Consider the following 24,680-nt stretch of genomic DNA (forward strand, 5'->3'; position numbering starts at 1 on the left):
CCACTTTGTGGGGATGTCCCAGAAAAATTTCGCCAGAGTTTATGCTAAAAATTATTTTGATGGAAGGGAACTTTTGTAAAAAGCTCGTGCTTCAACTGGCATCGCAATTTCCTTTTGAAAAAGCAATTGCACTGGGTACTCGTGGCTTTCTCGTACGATTGCCGTAACAAATTTTTGCTTGGGCTTGGGAGAATGTTTTATGCCGATAGTCTCGGAGTGAGCCTAGAGGCAGTGTTATATGGAATGATTTGGAAGTTATCTCATGAAACGAATTGCTTAGGAGAGTAATCGCTGTTGGTGCTTCGCACTGGCCCGTGGAGTTTCAGTTGGTGAATGAGACTCGTTCCGTGTGGATGTTTCTTTTGTGTCTCGGTCGGAGGTGTTTTTTCTTTCTTTTAATGTTTTAAAATCGTTCAGCACTTTCTTGGAGGTTTTTGGAAGAATTTTTGGGTTATTGAGGGTGTCCTTCGGTGTTTTTTTTTGTGCGCGGAAGAAATTTGTTGCTTAGGCCTTTTGATCCAATTCTGTTTTGGGTTGAAAACCTATTAAATTTCTCAAGTTACAAAATCAACTTTTGAGGCGGGAAAAAAGGTCACCATGAGCGTTTCTTGGGGATATACAGCAACGAATGGTAAGGTGTCTCATTTTTTTTTACTTAGTCTCACTAAGTCGGGTTGTCGTGTGGTCTTGTGCTTTATACGAAAGTCACTTTTGACCTCAGAATGGCCTGAATTTTAAACTCGTGCCTAATGATGTTATTCGAAAATTTAAAGTGACAAGAACATGTGCAAAAAACGGGGAGGGTTCTATTGGATTTTCCATGTTTCACGTTTTTTCGGCTGTTTAAACTTCCAAAAAGTATATAATCATTTATTTCCCATTAATCGCGTTGTGTACGCTTCCATAATTCTGCCCCCATCCTCCTGCCCCAGAGTCACAAAGAATCACGTGCACTAAAAGTCTGACGAAGGCACAATTCTCCAGTTTTTCGAGTGCACTTTATTTACTCTTTTCCACAACATCACTCGAACATTGAACTTTCTCTTTCTCTGCGTGCAATTTTTAATGATTTTCCCCCATTCCCCCAATTTACAGTAAAATCAACTCACTCTGTGAGCACACCAAATGAAAAACCCATTTTACTTGATAAGAAATCATTCCATTGCAATTTCCTATCACTTTTCTGATTAATGCCACATTAAATCACCATCGCACATTGTTAGAATGAAAAACTGCGACTCTTTGCGTTATCACAGAAAAAAATGGCACTATTCTAAAGTTGTGCTTTTACTTATGTATCTGGGCAAATGAGAAAAGTGCCACAGAAATGTGCATAAAATCAATGTCAAGTCATTTTTTTCTCAATACACATCAATGAGCAGTTTTTAATGCAGCCCCACAGTCTGTATTGGCGGTTTATTGTGCCATGATCTGCACTTGTTGGAAAATACACGATCAAGGCTCTTTGCATCAATTGTACAATGTTCTCGAGCACTTACTTACAGTCACGTGCAAAAGAGTTTACTCAATCTGCTGCAAAAAGAGACTCTTTCTAGACAGTTTTTTTGGAGGCCGAAATGAGTAACTGAAACATATAAATTCAAATAAAATTGTATTCGTCATTGGACAGATCATTAATACAAACAGAAGACACTGAGAAAAATATTTGAGTTTTTTAGCCAAGACACAAAACCTCGTTAGAACGTTACGGGCTTCAGACGGCTTAGCGGTCGGCTTAAATTTTCTGATTCATTAAATTCTGAAAACTGATAAAATTGATTGTTATTAAAGATTTTGAGACCTTAGGAAACTGGGATAATCCTCTAGTCTAGATCGTTGTTGAGTCCGATTGTTCCGTTGTTACGTTGTTGAGTAATGTGCGTTGAGTAAGTTGAGTTAATTAAGAAAAATTTATCAGAATTTGTCGTAACTTCCATTTTTGGGGAAGTTACGACAAATTTTCATACAAAATTTTCAATAATCAGCATTTGTCGTAACTTCTTTTGCTCACTTGCGTGGCTTGTAATTTGCAGCAAAATTGCAATATTTCTCAATAAAACGTTTATAAACTCTTCCAAATATCGAAAGACAGTGCGAATAGTGTAACATCAAATCATTTTAATTCAATATTTGCGAGAAAAAAGTGAGAAAAAATCCCTACCCATCTGTCATTAATTCAAAACAAAACAAGCCACGTGGCGCACAAAATTTATTCAATAAAACTTATGAAATATAAGCTTTTAGGGACAGGGATAACAGTATTATTGACTAATTTAGTAAAATAAAAGCATTTATTATCACTAGAATAATTCAAATTGATATAATGCATTTTAGAAAATTGTCGTAACTTCCAGAATCTCCATACATTGGATGTTACGGCTTTATAAACGATGGAAGTTACGACAAAATTATTGTGTTTCTTCTAACATATTTCTCAATATTGCAGATTTTAAATAATTTCATAAAGATTTTCTCGAGTTAACTTACAGTTTATTAGTGCCAATTTCATTATTTTGACTCAAAAGCATTCGGGGCTCATTTTTAAGAAAAATAATATTGAACTGAAAATTTTGTCTCCTGAAAAGTTGTCAAAAGGAAGTTACGACAAATGCTGATTTAACTAACGATATAAGTCTCTTTTTATATTGAAAACACCAAATAGGGCTACAAGACGATCCTTTGGAGTCATTCCCTTTCGAAATTAGTAGATTTTATTACAGTTATTCAATACACCAACCAATCCTTTCGTTGTAAAAAATAGAATGATTTTTATTCAGAGACTCTGGATACTTTTACTGACTTTTTTTTAAAGTTCTGATTAGTTTGTAATTTTCCTGAATTAAAACTATTAGCAATTAGGGAAAAGTGGGTGTATTTTGAGCTCTAGGAATACATTATATATATGATTTTTTGACATAGTTCTTACTTTGCTCTAGTTAAGTTTATTTGAATTATCTAAGACACCTATCTGGCTTTTGATGACATTAAAGTTGAAAAGAAATATACGATCTTCACAAAGAAAACAAAAATATATGAACTGAAGGCATTGTTTTAAGAAGCGGTAGAATATGTTTTATTCAATGTTACAGAGATGCTATAATTTATTCACTGCTTTGACTTCTTTTAATTCGATTTTAAATAGCAAATACACCAACCTTTTCTGCGAAATTGGTTGAACTTCTTTTAGAAGTATGAAGGCAGGACGCGAGTGTCCCTTCCGGAAGCGTCAGTGGAGGACTAGTCCAGGGGCCTCTCGACATTCATTTTTCCATACATATTTCTATAGAGGCACTGAAACTTAATGGCAAGTATTTTCCTAAAGAGAATTGGCTTTTCAGTCTGATATATTCCGAAATTGTGTATTAAAAGCTATCTAAAAATACATAATTCATATTGTTCGCCAAAATAGTACAAAAACTACAAACAAATTTCTTTAAGTCTCAGTGCAATATCTGCAACATTTTTACAAGGAAAAGTGAAAAATAGCTTCACTTTTTATTAGGCTTGATGGGCCCCTGACTAGTCTCTTTTAGAAGTTATTGAGTTTCAGTCCGAATGAGTGAATACCCTATCTTCAGTTCTCATCTGAGACTGGAAAAATTCCTGCCTCCATTCGGATTTGAACTGAGGACATAAAGCATGAAAATCGTGATTTCCAGCAAATTGATAAACAATTTGATAGCAAATATTCCAAGACCATTTTGAGAGAAAGAGTAAAATGAAAGAGAAAACGATATATTTTGCAACGCCATTTATTGAGAAATTCCCATGAAAACCAGATTTTGAGAAAAACGTTTACAGGAATTTTGTTAATTCATTTTTGGTGGCTTCGGTTTTATCAAGATTTTTTGTTGAAAATGAAAAGATTTTACGAGATATTTTTTTCAGAGTAGAAGTCTTTGTAATCAGTAGACTTTATTATAATTATCCAATACACAAACCTTTTTATAAGACCTCATCAAAAAAAGAACTAAAACCAAGCTGTAAAAAAATTGCTTTAATTCAACGTTCAATGATAAAGATAATTCTTAGTTTTTCTTGTTCCTTTTATTGAAAATTTATTACATTTGGATTAGCCAAGACACGGACCATTTTAGCGAATTTTCGACTATCTCTTTGACCCATAAAAATATGGCTACGATTTTCAGAGTAAATATTAAGAATCAATTACAATGTCAATGAGATATACATTCTGTATTAATTAAAAAAGAAAGAAGTACGTTTTTTATTATTTTATTTTCTATAGCAAACACACAAACCTCTTCCGGGTATATTGCAAACTTTTTATATTACATATCACGATATATTACATATTGCATGTCACAATTGAGAATTTGAGACATAACATGAAGAAAATAAAAAAAATAATAATTTTATCTGCAAAAAGTATCATACCTAATTCCCCTAATTCCCTCTTTGAGTAACGAAATTTTTAAATTGAGAAGTATTACGGCCTAGTCGACTCTTAGTCATTATTTGACTAGCTCAGATTTATTCTTACAATTTGGATTCTAGATTAGTAAAGAGAAATATTTAAAAAAGGAATCAAAGAAATATCTTGAATTTTAAAACTATTATATTTTATTTGTATTGAACTAGAGTAGCCAATGCATCAACCTTTTCTAGGTACTTAGGAACGGCCACATAAAATTTGTCTATTAATGTAACTAACAATATTTTTTTTGTGAGAATTGTCCGCATAATAATTCTAGCTAAAAACTTTAATAAAGTAATAACTTTATTATCTACTACTGCAGACTAAATTATTAAAAGTTATTGAAATCAATAAACTGATACAGGACAGGCCTTCCCAAAGCAATTTATGAACGTTTTTTGTATTATCGAAAATTTACTCTTAATGATTTTTTCGCTTTAAAATTTACATTTTGTCATCTCAAAACTTTCTGGCTTAAAAATATTTATATGGGGACTACATTTATATTATCCAAGACATAAACCTCTTAAAACGACTATAATTTATGGAAGATGTCGGAGATGTCTGAGACCTTTTTTTAATAGTGTTCTGTGCATTTCGTAGACTTATTAAGAAAACATATTCACAATGTAGGAAACTTTAGCTCATTTGCTTATATACGAGGAGGTGCGGTAGTTTCAGACATGCATTGTTTTCGAAAATACAAAATTCTGCATATTTTGAAATAGCTTATTATTATTAATCGTATCGGGATACTTGTTACAATGTAATCATTTTTTTATATTGCTGTTGTATCCCGTGTTGGAAGAATCTGCTAAGTCTCAATGTGTAGACCGTCCAGGAACGCCTTCCCCGTAGTGTGGATGCGTCTTACATGCCCCTGAAATTTTGTGGGCAGAGGCGGTGCATTCTTGCGTTTTATCACAGTGAAAATGTCTTTTTCTAACATTCAATTGTGTGCACCGGGCGGGACTCGAACTTACAACTGTGAGAGTCGAGTCAGAGATCTCATTCGCCCAAGACCCAACGGTCTTGCCTACTGCGCCACTGAGATCCCCTTGAAATAGCTAATCTTTCCGTACAGAAGTTAGATGTTGAAAAAATCGAAAATCTATTCGAATATCCAAAGAAGAGACTTTCTTACTTCTTAATACTTTCGCAAGGTGGCGATAGTTATATCTTGTTCGAATTTCGAAGTGCACAAGTGTCACAATGTGACGGTCTTAACATTGTTGTTAAGAAAAAAACAGAACAACGACGTTTACTGTTCTTGCCCCAGTATTTAATCACTCCATAATCACTGAGTAAGTCTTCTGCCAGCTTTTTAATGGGATATTTGATAAATTTTGCCCACTTTGTTCGAAATTGAATTTGAATTCTTCGAATATCAACGACTTTTTGTGCAAATAGTTCTATTTACCTTTTATCCAAGACACTATTGGAGAATCAAAATCTACTTCTGTTTGTGCTCAATAGCACCAAATACTAACCGGTTTCAATTTAACTGAAAACAAGTAATTTCAGCTGAAATTTGCTAACATTAAAACGACATTTGCGAAGCAGTGCCATTTCCATACGTTTGGTTAGCAGTTTTTGTTTGAGAACTGCTGACCGGTCAGCGTATTTTTGCTGATCGACTCAGCAAAAATATGCTGAAAACGTTGTCTTTTTCAGTTATCTGTACTCCCTGGGTAGTTGAACTAAATTTTCGGTGAATACATCTTGAGGAAAATCTAAACTGTCCCATCCTTCGAAATAGCCAAGACACCCACCTTTTGTTAATTTATTACAAGTTAGTTATTTATTTCAGTAATTGTGGGAGCCTTTTAAATTAATCCTATTAACACAATTACTATGAATCCCCAGAAGATATTCAGTGATCTTTTGATTTAATAAAAATGCTTCTTAGGGTTTTGCCCCCATAAAATACTTCAGAAGTCCAATAAACTCTCTTTTGTGCAATCATTTGCGTTGACGAACATAAATTAATTGACTTATCTGGTTTTTATTAAACCCTGTTCCACTGTATCTTTACAATTGCTACAATTTTTTTCTCTCAATTATCATGCGTCAATCTTTTAAGATACCTTGACTGTGAATGTCAAGATTTCTGCAATAATTAAAAAATATATTAAATGACAATCAAGTGAAGAGTTTTGCATAACACTGTGCAAATTTTTCCACTCATAAAATTCCTCAAGTGGAGGAAAAATGTGAAATTTTCCTTCTGGGGTTTGAGGAGGGGAGTGAAATCTCACAATTATCACCCACAATTTGGTCATATGATATTTTTATCGTTGATGATATTTTTTTGCCGCAATACTACGCTAAATTAATTTTTTGGTTAAATTTTTTTCTGCTTATTTCCTTGAGATTATTAAACGTGATAATATGCTCGGGTTCAGTCATGGACCATTAGTAATCAGAAATATGTAATAATTTTTTTTAAAGTGATTGACACGTTTCCTTTTAAGCACCTATCTGTCTAATAGTGCTAATATGTTCTAATTTGTGCCGCAAATCCAATTTACAGATGTCTTTCGCACCTTCTTTTCACAAAAAGATGTTCTATAACTGAGGCAGTTTAACATGTGTCACGAACTCAGCAAATATTGTTCATTAAATATTTCCTCTCGAATTTCCATTCGACTAAAAATGGATACAACACCCAAAGTCACGAGATAATAGAGAAATGTGCTTCTCTTGTCTCGTGCTTTTGTCACGGCAGTGTATTGTCTTGCAATTGATCCCAGCATCTTGGTTGATTCTTTTTTATACGCACGAGACACTAAACCGGTTGCCTTAAGTGAGCAATTCAGCTTAAAAAGAAAAGATGATATATATGAAAGACTTTGCCTCAGGCTCAATTCAAAGTATCTTTTCTGTGTGTTCTCTCTGTCGAATTTGTATGGCACAAAAAGCTTAATCATATGACTCGTCACGTGAGAGCATTCATGCTTCTTTACCTGACTTGTTGACAAGAAATTGCTTTTTATTAGAATTTTCTCCTGTGCTGAAAAGAATAGAATTTTTCTAATTTAATAACTACCTTTTTTTATCTAATAGTGCATGGGAAACCGTCTGAGAGAATTTCCAAAGCTAGAAAAATAGAGATCGTCACGAAATCACGAAAGAAAGAGGAAAGAATGCAAAAAAAAAAAAAACTTTTTAATAGTTATGGGAAAAAGATGGGAAATACCGATTATATTATTGTTATTTTTTTTGCAATACTCGGAGACACAGCAAAATGTCACTCGTTAAGTAAACAAAAAGGGGAATTATCTGGTTTTCTGTGCTAAAAGTTAATCTGTTTATTTATGACCATAACTAATTTCCTTTTTAAATGCAAAAAAAAACAATTTTGTAAAATCATTTTAAAACTTATTACATTGAACGGTTTAATAGACTTCGTCCCATCGAGTCATCTGATTGGCTGGAACTTAAAAGCTTTCGGAGTTTTGGCCAATCAGAAGCCACCACGTTCAGTAAATAAAACAGCGATAATCGTTGGTTTGGTTTTGCGTAAGACAATTATATTTAGAACGGTGGCAACCAGAAAGCCGAAATCCAAAATCCTGCGGAGCTAATAATTTCCTTTTGCCATATACAAAAAAAATCCTTTGTCCTCTAAAAACGAAACTAATAATTTCTCAAAACAAAAAATTTCCCTTTGCTGCTGCAAAGTGAAACTAATAATTTCCCTAAATCTAGAAAATTCCCTTTGCTTCTACAGGAGAAGTTAATAATTTCCCAAAAACTAGAAAATTTCCCTTTGATTCTAAAAGCGAAACTACTAATTTCCCAAGGCCCAGGAAATTGCCTTTTGTCCCAAATGGCGAAACTAATCATTTCTCTAAAACACAGGAAAATTCCTTATGCCACTAAAAGCGAAATTAATAATTTCCCTGAACCCATAAAATTGCCTTTTGTCTCAAATGGTAAAACTAATATTTTCCCCAAAACACAGAAAAGTTCCCTTTGACTCTACAAGCGAAATTAATAATTTCCGCACAAAAAAACACAAAAAAATCCCTTTACCTCTTCAAGAAGAATTAATACTTTTCCAATACTCAGAAAATTTCCTTTTGTCCCAAACGATACTACTAATAATTTCCCAAAACAGACAAGATTTTCCTTTGCCTCAGTAAGAATAACTAATAATTTTCCAAAACCCAGAAAATTTCCGTTGTCCTCAAAAAGACGAAACTAATAATTTCCCAATACTGAAAATTTCCCTTTCCTTCAGCAAGTGTAAATAAATTTACCAAAATTAAAAATGTCCCTTTGTTTCAACAAGCGAAACTAATAATTTCCTAAGATACAGAAAATATCTATTTGATTTTCGAAATATAAAACTAATGATTTCTCGGAGTTCAAAAAATTTCCTCTTGCGTATACGGACAAATTAATAAATTTCCCAAAAACACAGAAAATTTTCCTTCCAGCAAGCGGTAGCAGCGGTAGTAATATTCATAAATTTTGGCTTTTCAGGATTTTAGATTATTCGGGATTTTATTCCTTTCGGGGCTTCGGTTTTGGGATTCCGACTTTCGGAATTTTGACTGAGCCCCTTTTTTAAAAGTTATACAATATATTTTAGAGAAATATCTAAAACTATGTACAGTAGAGTCTCGCTATAAGCCATCGCTCTATAGTCCACAATTTATCGACTGTTGATTTCAAAACACTGATTTTAAGTTAGGTTATGTTTTTTTAGTACGCGACATGCAATGTTGTCATAATTATTTTAATATTTTTGGCAAACTTTATTAAGTAGTTGTGATAATTGTGATCCACAATGAAGAGAGCGAGGACAAGTACCACAATCGCAAAGAAAGTGGAAGCCATCGAGCAATTTCAATACTAAAAGTCGTTGATAATTTTAAAAAATGACATGTACTATAGTGCAACCCAAGTGTCAAATCTGAAACCAAATATGGACTATAGCGAGACTACTGTAGTAGTACACTATATAACTGAAATTCAAAATAAGGAACTAAATTTCACAGTTGTGTATATTTTGTTACACATTTTGCATAGATTGTGAGACCAATTGTGTAAAAATTACATTAATGTGTAGAAGTACACAAAAATTACACATTGCTGAATTACATTTGTACTTATTCTTATGTGTAAATTGTGTTATTTTTAAAACTAAATTATATCATAATAAGGTCCAGTTTCATTTAAAAATAGGAGAAAAAAGCTCAATTTCAAAGCTGCCCCAATTCAAAGGTGCCCCACTTCCCCCTATGCTTGCAATGTGCCTCTTATTCATTTGAGCAATTTTCTGTTTAGTCGCAAATCGATAATTGGCCCTCCAATGATATTAATGGAGAAGTTTTTCTTTTATTAAAAAAATAAATACAACACATTCATTTCAATTGGAATTAAACCACAAAATGCACAGTTCATTAGATTTCTATATAACCTCTCTATGACATTTTAAAAAGTCATTTTGGTTAGTTTTGTTTTTGAGGTTAGCAATTGATGTTGAACATGCAAAATAAGTTGCTCAATTTTCTTTTAAATTCTATTTTCATTTTTAATAAATGTCTCGTTCTCTTTCTCAATCAAATTTTAAATGTTAATATTTCTGATGAGTTTCTGAGGTTAGTTCTTCTTTCAACATAACCTCAAATTTTAAAATTATTTAATCAAATGTGACAAAATAAAATCCATTTTCTGAGGTTAGCATTTGTACTCTACGCCTTAAAATTTAAAGATAAATAACCAAATTTCTCCAATTTTCCTGGTTATCTTAACATAAATTTTAAATTATGTAGAATTAATAAAAGTTTTACATTGTTGCGTTTAAAATATCGCAGTTATCAGGGTTTTAAATGCAAAAAACTTGGATTTATAAGTCTAAAAGTATCAGATTCGGAAAACTTAGGGTTTATTCATTCCCATGATACCAAATTGTCTCAATTGTTAAGTCTATTAGAACTTTTACAATTGAGGCCCAAGCCCTGAAACGCAACAATTTTAGCCATGTTTATCGTTTTTGAGGTTAGTTCAACATAACCTCACATTTAATAATGTATACTTGGTTAAGCGTTGTATTCAAATTATTTTTTGGTTATAAATTCACCAATAAATACTTGATAGGAAATTCTCTCCAATATTAATTAAAAGAGATTCTCTTTAGGCAAACCGCAATAAACTTTACGGAATATTAATTGCTCAATTGGGCAAATTATTATTCCTGTAACAGTTCATAATAAATCAATCAGTTAATCATTAAATAAATAACCAAGAGGTGAATAATTAAGTGTGGAGCTAATTTAGAAGTTCTGTGTGTCGCAATCCAGAAAGGTGAACAAATAAGCAATTCTGAAGAGATTTTGGTGATGACAAGATTCTGTCAGAGATGAAAAGAATATAGCATGATTATGTATATGAATCTCTGTGCGTAATTTGGGAATATTTCTTCTTTTATTGTGTAATTTAGGATCGTCAAGAAAATTTATATTATCTCACAAGATAGAGGCATTGTCTGACGTGAATGCGAATTTAAGAGTCTGTATTATTGCAGAAAATTGGTGCTATTTGTTTTACAATTTTTCTCTCTCAAGCAAAATGAAATAAAATGAAAATACTTCAATCTGTTCACACTGCAGTGCAAGGTCATTTGATGGAAATTGATGTAAAAAAAAATTGGTTTTCTATTAAAAAGCGTGAATTACTTGTAACATCCCAACAGCTGAAGGTGCTTCTGACTTGTATGGGGAAATATTGCGTCATAAGCTAATCAAATAATCAGTTATATCTATTTAAATTTAACTAACATTTATTCAGCATTTACAAATTTGACGTCTTCATCAATATTTTGGCTCTTAAATTAAACTTTTAGACAATTTTCCACTGTTTTTTCTTCTGTTTTAGTTTGTTTGGCTAATTCTATTTTAGTTTGGGTCCAATGACTCATGAAAATGACGATTATTTTAATTTTAATTTGCTGTTGCGCCTGGAATGTAGGCAGAACAGAATTTTCTGGTTTTTGGTATTTAGGGGAATATAGCTCAAATTCTGCTGAACCGATTTCTTTCCCCATAAAGAAAGAATTGAAGGCCTTCGGATAGGCTACAATTTATTAGAATAAGTGAAGTTTGTAAAACCGACACCATAGGCGCTGTACTCTCATATAAGAAAATATTGAAAAATTACATTCTTTTTTAGGAAATTTTAATGAAAATATTGTATAATTTTGAAAACAAAAAGTTAAGAAAATTCTAACCAGAATGAGAAGAGAAGTTGAAGTGAGGAAAAGTTGTGAAGCTTTTCTTGATTTCATCGAGTGCTCCGGTTTCCTCTGAATCCAAGGGGTTACTCATAAAAAAATCAGAGTGACTCGAGTTGACGGGTCCTTGAAATGATATATGAGTTCCCAGAGTTCCTCGGGTTTCTTGAAAAACGTATGGGTTCTTCAAGTTCCCTGACAAATGTATGGGTCCCCCGAATTCCCAGAAAAGTTACATGGGTTCTCAGGGTTTCCCTGGCAAATATATGGGTCCTCCGAATTCCCTGATTTTCTAGGGTTCTCTGAAAACTGTATGGGTTCCCCGTGTCTCTGAAAAATTGTATGGGTCCTCGAATTCCCTGAGATCCTCGGACTTCTTGAAAAGAGTATGGGTCCCCCAGGTTCCCTGAAAAATGTATGGGTTCCCAGTGAGTCCCCTGAAAAATGCATGGGGTCCCCAGGTTTCTTGACAAATGTATGGGTCCCTCGAATTGTCTGAGTTCATCGGGTTCTCTGAAATCTGTATGGGTTCCCCGGATCTTTGAAAAATTGTATGTGTCCACGAATGTGTGAGATCCTCGGGTTTCTTGAAAAACATATGGGTCCCCCAGGTTCCCTGAAAATGTATGGGTTTCCAGTGAGTCCCCTGAAAAATGCATGGTTTTTTGACATATGTTTGGGTCCCTCGAATTGCCTGAGTTCCTCGGGTTCTCTGAAAACTGTATGAGTTCCCCGGGTCCCTGAAAAATAAGATGGGTTCTCGAATTCCTTGAGATCCTCGGGTCTCTTGAAAAACATATGGGTTTCCCAGGATACCTGAAAAATGCATGGCTTCCCTGGGTTTCTTAACTCTTTCGCGTCTTTAGGGTCATATATGACCCGGGGAAAAAAGTTTCTTTTTGGCTATTTACATTAATTGAAATCTAACTGGAGTCTTGAGAAAATGAGCCAAGAATCTTACATCCTTCTATTATGATGTCGTGCACGAACAGATAGATTTCAATTAATGTAAATACCCAAAAAAAACTTTTTTCCCCGAGTCATGACATTACCCTAAAGACGCGAAAGAGTTAACAAATGTACGAGTTTCCTGAAAAATGCATGGGGTCCCCAGGTTTCTTGACAAATGTATGGGTCCCCTGGATTTCTTGAGTCCCCAGAATTCCCTGAAAAATCCAGTGGGTGCCCTACGAAATGCATGGGTTCTCCGGGTTTCTTGACAAATGTATGGGTCCCCCGAAAACACTGAGTTCCTTGGGTTTCCTGAAAAAATCTGGATTCTCAGTGATTTCCCTGAAAAGTGTATGGGTTCCTCGTATGTATAGATGTGTGTATAGATTTTCTCCATTTTCCCTAAAGATTGTATTGGTTCCTCGGGTTCCTTAAAAAAATGTATGAGTTCTCTGAATTCCCTGGGTTTCCCATGGATCCCTCGCCAGGCTAGCTTAAATTCCCTGAAATGACTTACCCCTTGTCTGAACTCCAATATCGAGATTTAAACAACAGAAAAGTTGTTTAGAAACCTGATAATAGCTAATAAAATTCTCTGCAAGAAGTAAAAAAGCGAACATGAAAATCTATTTTGATTTTCAAGACAGATCTCTTTAAAGTTTCTTGAAATAAAATTTTATTTTCTCTTCGGATATTTATATAAGACCATAGCGCCTCTGATGTTAGTTTTACAAACTTCATGTGTTTTAGAGAATTGTCGACAATTCGAAGGCCTTTAACCTTTTCCTTTGTATAAATTAATTCGGTTAAGTAGATTTTAAGTTACAGTCATATTAGTGCCAAAAATTGAGAAAAAATATTTTTGCCTACATTGCTGGCGCTAAAACGGATGTAACTCAGAATGATAAGTAGTTCCGTAAATTAATTGAATGTAATATTGAATAAAAGGGGGCAAAGACGCATGCTTTTACCCGTGGATGACTAAATATTTGTGAAGAATTAAATTTAGACCTTTCTTATCATTGTGTATAGGCATTGCGATAAGATGCACTTTCGTAAGACACATGCTCTTGAGACACCGTGGTGTATTCATTTTTGTTTTATTGCTCAGGAAACACGTGATAAACACTCTTGTGATAATTTATGATAAGAGACATTTGGTGCCAATGAGGTGTTTTCTCCCTAAATCAATCATACTTGAGGCTTCTAACACGTTCAATGCGATAAATCAATCCATTCAGTCTCACGGGGGCATTTGATAAAGTCCCCAATCAGCTCTTCATCAACCAATTCACCTGGAAATTTATCATTCTACGAGCTCTACGGCATATTACGTAACATTGTCTCAATAGTTCTGACCAGAGGTCAGTGAAGACAGTCGTAAATTCTAATCAAATAAATTCCTAATGCCATCAATCACAGCCATTGAGAACGGAATTAGTCAGAAAAGTGATTTTGATAAAAGACTCCTCAAATATCTCGTTTTTATTAAATTCGCAAAATACTCTTTAAGTGCAATTCCCTATTAATTTGCTATCAATACCCAATCAATTATCTACAATTCATCATTTTCCGATTGCAATCGAAGTTGATCGAATTCTCAGATTTGATGGAAGACGTTTCTCTTTTGACGAGGCCCATGATGGACATTTGGATGTTTTTTTTTAATGCTTTGTGAACATTTTTATTTGATGAATGCGTTAAAATATCTTCATCTATTTTCGTCATGCTGTTTTGTAGCTTTTGTTGTAGGCAACAAAGTACATTTGAAATTTTAGAATGAGGCGTGAAATGTGCGGGAGTTTTCACAGGAATTCCACATAAAATGTTTACTGAAGTGTGAGAGTGCAAATAAGAACAGCGATTTAATTCCCAGATTGATAATGATTCAATGATTGTAAATGTCATTTTGCGGAAATTGCTTGAAATAAGTCGTATTTTTCAAGCAGATAAAAAAAATATAAAAGAACTTTATTTCACTCACCTATTAAAAACTAGGTATTCTTTCATAAATAATTTTTAACTGTGAAAGTCTAAAAGATTTTGGAGACATTTAGCTTTTATGACATTTTTCTGAATGGTGATTTTGGAACCATTATTTCATGAAAATATTTCATAAAATCAATACTTTCACACATACGTGTTAATCAGAATGGCAAGTGGAGACTTCCTCCCCCCCCCCCCCCCCCTTCTCCGTCAAGTATAATGTCAAAAAATTTACAAAATTCTTTTGAAAAGGAAGATTAAAGCTAAATATTTAAAGTCAATAATAAAAATTTCCTGTACTGAATTAAATGTCCTTTTTAAGATATGTAGACTTTTATTTCGTTCTTAATCTGATTTATTTGGAGAGTAGAGTTGATTTGAAGACATTTGAAAATTTAACAACTTTAACAAAGACAGTAGATTTTTTTTTTATTTATTTCGAATTTACATTATTCTTGAAACCATGGATCTTTTTTTAAATTCATAAAAAAGTAAGAGATCAGCATTTTGGAGACTTTTGAATATCTCACTATTTCGAAAAATACATCAAATAATATTTTTAGAAAATTTTTCAAGTTTTAGCATCTAATAAGAGTGTTAAAATTAGAATTATTTACTGCAATGAAATTCCAAATTTTGTTAAGTCTTTTGGAGACTTTCTCTAAAACTCATAATGATAATTTCTGACATGTTTCTGCATAATATTTTTTATATGGGTTATATTGAATTAATAAAATTTGAGGATTTTAAATGATTTCTCTTTTAATCTTGAATTACTTACAGAGAATATTATTTTTGTAGACTTTTGGAAGATTTCTTTTTAGGAAAAATTGTTCTGTTTTCTATGGAATGCTAAAAAATAGCTTAATTGAGGAGCTCAGAGCAAAAAAACGCTATTTTAATAGGGAAATGCATACGACTTAGAGTTTTTTTGCTCCGAGCGCCTCAATTATCAAAATATTGTAAAAGTTTAATATTCTTTTAAGACTTTAAACAATTGTTTAAAACCTCTTTGTAGATTTTGTAGGCTTGTACTTGTGAAAGGTTTATAGTCCTTCCGTAGGAATTACTAGCTGAATAAATCAATCAAACATTCACTGGCTGAGAAAAAACTAAAAATATAATATTTTCTTCTTGTCGTTTTTTAATTTGAGTTATTTAGAGTGTAGTCTTTATTTGTAGACTTTTGAATATTTTGAAACTTTACTAAGACAGCCGGTATTCTATGTGTTTTTAAATGTAAATCACTCTTACAGTCTCGAAATATAAAGCATTATTCGATCCCTCTCGTACTTTGAAAAAAAAAACACACATGAAATATTTCTAAACTACAATTTTGTAGACTTTCTAAAACTACTTAGATTTTGAGAGACAATTAATATAATATTCTTATTAGATAGAGCTTTTTGGAGACTTTTTTTTAAATGCGAATCTGAAATATTTGGAGCTTCGTATTATTGTAGACTTGCTGCATGTTTGTGATAATTTTCTTTAAAGTTTTGATAAAAACCATGACTTAATAAAATCCAAAGATTTTGAATGATTTATCTTTTATTCCTGGGAAAGGATTCGAGGTTCTTGTAGAGTATTATTTTTTGTAGACGTTCTAATTTTGATTCTCAACTAGAAAACACGATTAATATTCTTCCGTTCAAATATTGCGGAAATTTTTGGGCTTTTAAAATAAGAAATAAAAGTTCATCATCGATATTTTTTAAACATTGAGATTAGAGGATTTTTGTAGACATTTTAAAAATTGCTTTAACAGTAATTTTTTGAACGTTAAACGAATATTTGCAATATTGTGTGAGATTACTGCAAAAGAATTTTTTTTCCACCTAGAAAAAAGTTTGAAATATTTGGAGATAAGTCTTCTTTGTAGACTTTTAGAAAACTTTGGTTTTTTTTTTACTATTTCTTGTTATTTCCATTTGTTAAAAATACAATCTGGTAATCATCATAATGGTAGGAAAATATTTTTCGTGACTTTTGCCAAATGTTTTAAATATTTGCAGACTTTGTAGACTTGTGTAGAGTTTATATAATCCTTTTAACAAAAATTAAAAGTTGCAAAACAAGTTGAGTAAATCTTGTACACTTCACCTAAATGAGCAAATTAAGATAATACAAATAAAAATTGTGGAAACTTATACAGTTCCTGTTTTCTTATTCGAATAATTTGGAGACAAAATGACAGTTTACTTCATTATTCGGATAATTTTTTTTCAATTCTCAAAAATAAGATTTTTTGTAGGATTTAGATGATTTCTTTTTAAAGAAGGATTAACTTAAAATACGTTACTAGATAATTTTTTTTTAATAATTCTTTTATTAAGCAAAAACTTCACAAATTAATCAAGTTTTTTTTTACAAAATGAACTATTCATTTTAAATAAAACTGTCAAGATGTAATCCGAATAATTCCGATCTTAATCTGATCTTGAACCATAATATTCTTCATTACGACTACAGTAGACTCTCTCTCAATTGGGCATTTTGGGCAAAATGTCATCCGGTTTATCGATAGATTTGGGCGTCAAAGCCTTTGTACATTCCACAAAAAGCGCTCAATTATAAAGAATTACGATAAAGTAAGAGGAACTACAGCGAATTTGAGCAAATTAGCTTCATAATTAAACTTGAAAATTGTCAACAAAATTTTTCGCCCAATTGAAAAAGAGCCGATTGAGCGAGAGTCTACTGTAATTTTGATTTATTCTTTCTTCTTTATTTTCTTATTTTCTTCTTCTTATTTATTTATAAATTACTTAGAAATTAAACAAATTAGAAATCTCTAAAGTAATTTTTGACAACTATGTATTTGACACATTTTTGCTGGATTTCATTTTGTAGAATTTTTCTTCCTTCAATCGGGCAACCCTTGGAGAGAATTCGCCATTACGAATAGATTTTACTTATTTTTTTTCTTTTTTTGCCAAAAATAAAGAATTAAAAAATATATTATATTAGCCCTTAGTATAGTTGATGTTACGAGGAAAGGATTTAAGATACGTTGCTTTTCTAAATGTACAATAAATGCTTACAGTTTTAAGTTCTTCAGTAATGTCAGGGCTTTTGGATAATTTTAAATTTTCAAGGATAATGATTTTTCAAAAATAATTTTCATAAATTTCTAGAAAATTTTTGATCTAGGTAATCTAGATATTTCTTTTCTTTTTTGTTGAATGGTGCGGAAAGCTCATACAATCTAGAAAGAGATTGGTTTCCAATCCTAAGACAGCGGATCAATATGAAATTCTCAAATCTCTGTGTCTCTGAAATATTCTTTCAAGAACACTGTTTCAAAAGAAAATAAAAATTTAATTTTAGTTTTTAAAATAGCCAAAAGTGTCTTACTCTCCCATTTCTGTTAAACTCTTTAATTAAAAAAAATATCTATTATTCGGAATGGCTTCTCAATTGAATGTCTGTTTACTTCAATAATTTGCTCATTGGGGAGAATGGGGAAAATAAATAAAAATGCAAATTAACTTTATTCGTTTTATTAAAACAAAATGTTCACTGAAAAACTGACAAAATATTTATTATTTGAGTCATTGGGAGAGGCCTCCTACATAGATGCTCCCCATCTAAGTTATGCTAATTGCTGATGAATTGAAATCTTTTGCCCATTTGTGATTAGGAGCAATTTTTCTCAACTGGATTTTTATTGAGTGTGATTTATGCCGAATTAAGTGCCTGAAGTCTCATAAACAATTACGCGCATTTTCTCTCCAATTCCAAATCAAGCAAATATTGTGCTTTGGTCTTATTTGTGAGTTCCTTCCATGAGAAGAGAGAGAATTGGCATAAATTTGCATACTGCAAATTTTATTCCACATGCCATTCACAATTGATGCACTTGTGATCTTGGGATGGGGAGGAGGAGGAGGAGGAGTGAGGAAATGGCTAAATATGTAGGCTATTTAGCTGGCGAGAACAATTGTCCAAATTAACCCTGATGAAACTGTTACGACAAATTGAAGTTAATTTATGGGTGTTCCGGAAATTTATCTGAGGCTCAATTTCTGAGATCAATGTGTCTCTTGTAGGTCCACAGAAGTGGCCAGAGTGGTTCCCTTCGGCATCTGGCCATCGTCAGTCGCCCATAAATATCACAACAACAGCCAGTAAGCAGGACAGTGACCTAAAATCTCAGCCACTGCGATGGAAGTACGTTCCGGACAATACCCGAAGCCTGGTCAATCCTGGCTACTGCTGGCGCGTGGATGTCAATGGGAAGGGATCAGAATTGACTGGAGGACCTCTGGGCACGGACAAATACCTTCTGGAGCAGTTCCACTGTCACTGGGGATGCTCCAACAACAAAGGATCAGAGCACACAGTCGATGGAGTCTCCTACTCCGGGGAATTGCATCTGGTCCATTGGAATTCCACAAAATATCCCTCCTTCGGCGAAGCAGCCAAACAGCCCGATGGTCTGGCTGTTCTGGGCGTCTTTCTCAAAGTAAGTCAAATTTCGCTGAACTCATCCAAAATTTTTTTCCGCGCATTATCGCAATTTCCCCTCAACGGCCTATTAATAAAACAGTCCATGGCTTGAACTTGAGAGAAAATGATAATACCCCGTCCTTCGTTGTGTAATTTAGCAAAAAAAAAACAACTAACACGTTTTTCAGCCAGTTTCTCGGCTGACTTGAGAAATTGGGAGGGGCTAAAGTGATATGATTCAGTGGGAACATTTTACTTTTGAACTTGATAAGATTATTTGGAAAGGTTCTTCCTGATGCAACAGTCACGCTTTTGGGATGCTCTGAGAGATTTCAGTTGCCATGAGAAATTTTTTATGTTTCCCTATTAATGCCCGAGATTAATGGGATTGATTCTCTTAAAGAGGTTATGAAGGAATTTGAGGTTATGAGTCACCTAACCTTGAAAAAAAGATCATGTTTCTAAGCATCATTCTTTTAATAATTCCTAAGAAATCCGTTAAAAAAGTGAGGTTATCTTGTACAAAACTATTAATAGGACTGATTCCCTTAAAGAGGTTATGAAAAAATTTGAGGTTATGAGTCACCTAACCTTGATAAAAAGATCATGTCTTTAAGTTTCATTCTTTTAATAATTCCTAAGAAATCTGTTAAAAAGTGAGGTTATCTTGAACAAAAGCATTAATAGGACTGATTTCCTTAAAGAGGTTATGAAAGAATTTGAGGTTATGAATGACTTAACCTTGAAAAAGATCTTTTCATATAAGGATTAATTTCTTTCTTTATTCCCAAGAAATAAGTTAGAAATCTTGGATTACGCTGAACATAACCTTCAAAATTGGCATGGTACAAAGTTTAAAAGGAAAAAAGGGAGGTTTTGTTTACTTGACCTAGATAAGATTATTGGGGAAAGTTGTTCCTTAAGCAGTAGTCACGCTCTTGAGAAGCTTTAAGAGATTTCAGTTGCCATGAGAAATTTTTGGGTTATGAGAAGAATTGGGTTATGAAGGAATTTTAGGTAATGAGTCACCTAACCTCGCTAAAAGATCCTCTCGTAATGCTTAATTCTTTTAATAATTCCTAAGAAATCTGTTAAAAAAGAGAGTTTGTCTTGAACTAAACCATTAATAGGATTGGTTCCCTTAAAAAGGTAATAATAGAATTTGAGGTTATGAATGATTTAACCTTGAAAAAAATGATCTTCTCGTAAGGATTAATTTTTTATTTATTCCCAGGGAATAAGTTAAAAATCTAAGGATATGCTGAACATAACTTTCAAAATTGGCATGGTACAAATTTTAAAAGGAAAAAAAGTGAGGTTTTGTTTACTTGACATCGATAAGATTATTGGGGAAAGTGGTTCCTGATGAAGTAGTCACGTTTTTGAGAAACTTTAAGAGATTTCAGTTGCCATGAGAAATATTTGGGATTCCCTATTAATTCCTGGAATTACTAGGATTGATTCTCTTAAAAAGGTTATGAAAGAATTAGAAGCTATGAATTACCTAACATTGTTAAAAAAAAGTCTTCATATAATGCTTAATTCTTTCTGATAAATCAGTTAAAAATTTGCCAATAACCTTTAAATTTGGCGTGATACAAACTGTGAAAAGAACAAAAGTGAAGTTTTGTTTACGTGACCTTGATAAAAATTATTTGAAATGATTATTTCTGTCACGCTTTTGGAATATTTTGAGCTACAGTCGAGTTCCTCAAATTTGAACGACCGATGGTTAAACTCAAAATGTAAAATTTGAGGTTATGTGAAGAAAGTTTTGGGTGGAGTCTGAATTAGAACAATTTATCTCTGATATTTCCTCAATATTATCGTATTATATTAACTTCCGCAACAAATTCCATTTATTTCACAATAAATTAAATTGATATATTCTATAAAGATATTTTTCTTAATTTAGGTAAAGTGCATTTCACATGAATTCGTTACGTTTTTGAAAATATTGTTCAAATTTGAGGAACTCTACTGTATTTCAGTTGCCATGAGAAAAGTTTGGAATTCCCAACTGGAAATCACTCGGCCTGGTAATCTTAAAGAGGTTATAATAGTATTTGAGGTTATGACTGCTTTAATCATGCAAAAAAGATCTTCTCTTTAGGATAAATTCTTCCAATAATTCCTTTATAATTTGGGGTTATGTATGATTATAACCTAATCTTAAAAAAAAGATATGATAATTTCAATAATCTCATTAAACCAACAAGTCATTTAAAGTCAGCTCTGGCTTAATTTCCCTCTTTATATTCAGCTAAGAAACTAAAATTCAGTATCAGGATATTTTGAGCATAACCTTGAAATTTTGTACAATGAGAAGCTTAAGAATTCTCCGAACATGTTAAAAATTATTCTGACAAATTTGTCTTTATGAGAGACAAACAAAATTATTTTGATTTTTTTTCATTTAACTATGTGTTCTTTTTTATGTATAATTTACGTTTTTGAGGCTAAAATTTGATACAAATAAAATTTAAATTGAGTCTTAAATTATTGCTCATGAAAATCCTCTACACAGCAGACTAAATATATTTTGAATTTTTGAGGTTACGCTCAATATAACCTAAATATACTCAAAATAACCTATTAGAGCAATAAGAGAATAAAGCCCAGTACGAACTTTAAAATAAAACAAAAGTGTCTCAAATCGCTTTATTTGTCTCTTAAATAGAACAATTTGTGATAAAATTTGTTTCCACACAAGGAATGCTAGCATTCTTAAGCCTCAAAATGCCTCTAAGATTTTTTAGGTTACGTGAAATGGATGTAAACATAACCTAACTTCGCTAGCGGAATCCGAGAATAAGGTCCAATAAGAAATTTTCAATACCACCCTTTTCTAGTTCTTTTCTACTTAAAAAAAAATTACAATGCTGTTATTTCATAATTTGAGACACTTTTGAAAAATTTTTGAAGGGGGTCTGATATACTTCAGAGGTTAGGATGTGAAACATTTAGTATTCAAAGTACTTTTTAGATCAGAGTTATTTTATTCTTTATTAAATGATTAATATATAAGTTCTGTACAAGACTGAATCAGTGATTGGTCTACATATTAAATGTTGTATTTTTGAGGTTATGTTTAACATAACCTAAAACTATTTAACTTGATCTCTTGATTTGATATAACAAATATAGGAGAATGTGCCATAAAATCAATGAGCCATTGAGAGATATTGGGCAAGGATCCTGCTAATTTGCTAAATAAATCATTCTTAGAATTTGAGGTTATCTAAAATAACTTAACCTCCCAGAATTCTCTATTTTAAATTTACCATGTTTTTTTTTTATAATTCATAAATCTTAAATCTCCTTTCAAAATCCTTCCAAACCTCTGCTTCAGAAGATCATAATTTCGTGGAATCACCGCCAGGGGCTCTGTGATAGAAGAATACATTTTCAAAAATTCGGTATCGAATGTCTCCAAACCTTTATAAACGATATATCGCATTTCTCTGTCAATTAACAATTAAAATTAGAATGATCATTTTCCTAACTAAATTAAAGGTCTCGTAAAGCGATAGAACTTCTGAAAACATCTGAACTTTGTGTCTAAAGGGGTGCTAAAAACGAGAAATCTGCGGTGACATGATAACTTATTTTCGATACTATCGACTGTCGATTCTGCAAAATTTAAACGATAGCAGGACTTCCTGTAACTAATATAGATATTTATCAACAGTCACATTCTTTTGAAAATGCCATAATGTATTAGCCAACAATGCGTTGAAAGTCAACATTCACTTAATCTAACAGATATAGATTTATCGATACTATCGATTCGATAGTGTCGAAAAGTTATCGTTTCACCCCTGTATTTACAAATCTATTTCGAATATCTCGAAAGCTTTATTGTCAATTTAGATGAAATTTTAGTACTTTTAGCTGAGTTCTAAACCTTTTTATCGATTTATCGTACCTGAACCGATAAAAGGTATTCGAAAATAAAAATTCTAATGATCATTATTCTAGTTCTAATGGCCAGAATTGAATCATTTGGGGCTCAAATGAAAGGTCTTGTGAAATTCTACAAAGATTCAGAATAGAGTGGACTCTCGCTCAATCGACTCTTTTTCAATTGGATGAAAAATTTTGTTGACAATTTTCACGTTCAATTACGAAGCAAATTTGCAAAAATTCGCTGTAGTTCGTCTTATTTCATCATGATTCTCTATAATTGAGCGCTTTTTGTGGAATTTTGCTTTGATGCCCAAATCTATCGATAATTTGGTTGATATATCAAACTTTGATTTTGAATATTTCGAAAACTACTTCATAGAGTTTTATTAAATTTTAGTATGTTGTATCTGACCTGTAGGCCTTTCAATCGGAAGGTATCATAAGTGTGTATATGGTTTCCGGCCGGAGCTGTTGAGGATCAAAATTTATAGCTCCTGTACTCACCATAAAGAGCAACTCTCTGAATTTTCCAGACTTGACAATATTTCAAGGGTCAGGAAGATCACCTTGTAAAGAATTCCAGCTTATCTCTCTTCATTCTTTGGGTTCTTTGTCAAAAAAAAATGCATTTATCATCTCTCCTCATATTTCTTTATCTCTTTTCTGGGAATCCCTCCGGTTTACCAATCTCCACAGAGAATTTTTCGACCTTGTTTAATTTCTTGGAGATTGCAGAGAGGGCAGAGAGAGTTAATGAATGGTTTCTTTCTCTTCCAGCCTGGGAAGCATCATGCGAATCTGGACAAAATCGTGCAGCTAATGCCCTTCATCACACACAAAGGCGACAGAGTAAGAAGACAATGACAAAAAAAGTGGCTTTTTTTTGGGAAAGAAGTTTTTATTGAGAGTACTTTTTAGGTGACCCTGCCAACTCCATTGGATCCGGGAACTCTTCTGCCGCCCACTTCTCGAGCCTACTGGACGTACTTGGGCTCCCTCACGACTCCTCCGTGCTCAGAATCGGTGATTTGGATCATCTTCAAGGAGCCCATTGAGGTGTCTGAGGAGCAATTGAATGCCTTCCGGAAGCTACGGTGCCACGATGTCTGCGAAGATACTCCACGAGGGGATCCGGCTTCTTCCTTCTCAGACGGTCTCGTGATGAATAACTACCGTCCACCGCTGCCGATGGGCAACAGAGAACTGCGAGAAGTCGGTGGCCACTGAAAAGGGAAGGAGAGAGTCATCCTGAAAAGGGGATGAGATCATGCTCAAAACAAAAAAGCCATAGCTAGAAAGAGTGCTTTCTCGAAACTTTTACTAATGTTGAAGCCGTTTTTTTTTGTCCAGGAAGTAGATGAAGCACATTCTCCGGATTTGGAGGATGTCTGAAGGAGGAGGAGGAACTGCACAAGAGATATTCTGTTTTAATCGAAAAAGCCTTTAGAAGTGCCTAAATTTAGTGAATAGACTTAGTTAAATTGTACCACTGAAAATGTTCTAAATGGGGCACCAGATGCTCTTGCATCTCCTGACCCTTTTGTATTTCACTTTTAATTTACTGCAAGTTATATACTGTATAATTGGTGTTGGTGGAAAATTTATTTACCATTTTTTTAAGGGTTTTAACTAACCTTGAGAAAATTTTATCATGTGAAAATTTGAAATGTTTTTTTGAGTAGAAAATAAAACTGTGATCTAAAA

The 24,680-nt window shown here is 32.9% G+C and overlaps 1 protein-coding gene across 1 annotated transcript; it reads left to right on the forward strand.

The window, feature by feature from the left end:
* Positions 1–212: 212 nt before the first annotated feature.
* On the forward strand, positions 213–24,680 carry LOC129809355 (carbonic anhydrase 13-like). The gene is made up of 4 exons (XM_055859171.1): positions 213–631; positions 18,668–19,083; positions 23,754–23,825; positions 23,895–24,680. The coding sequence occupies exons 1-4, from the start codon at positions 598–600 to the stop codon at positions 24,201–24,203; spliced, it is 831 nt and encodes a 276-aa protein (XP_055715146.1). The 5' UTR covers positions 213–597; the 3' UTR covers positions 24,204–24,680.

This window comes from Phlebotomus papatasi, unplaced genomic scaffold (assembly GCF_024763615.1).
Source record: "Phlebotomus papatasi isolate M1 unplaced genomic scaffold, Ppap_2.1 HiC_scaffold_68, whole genome shotgun sequence".
In the NCBI taxonomy this organism is placed as follows: Eukaryota; Metazoa; Arthropoda; class Insecta; order Diptera; family Psychodidae; genus Phlebotomus; species Phlebotomus papatasi.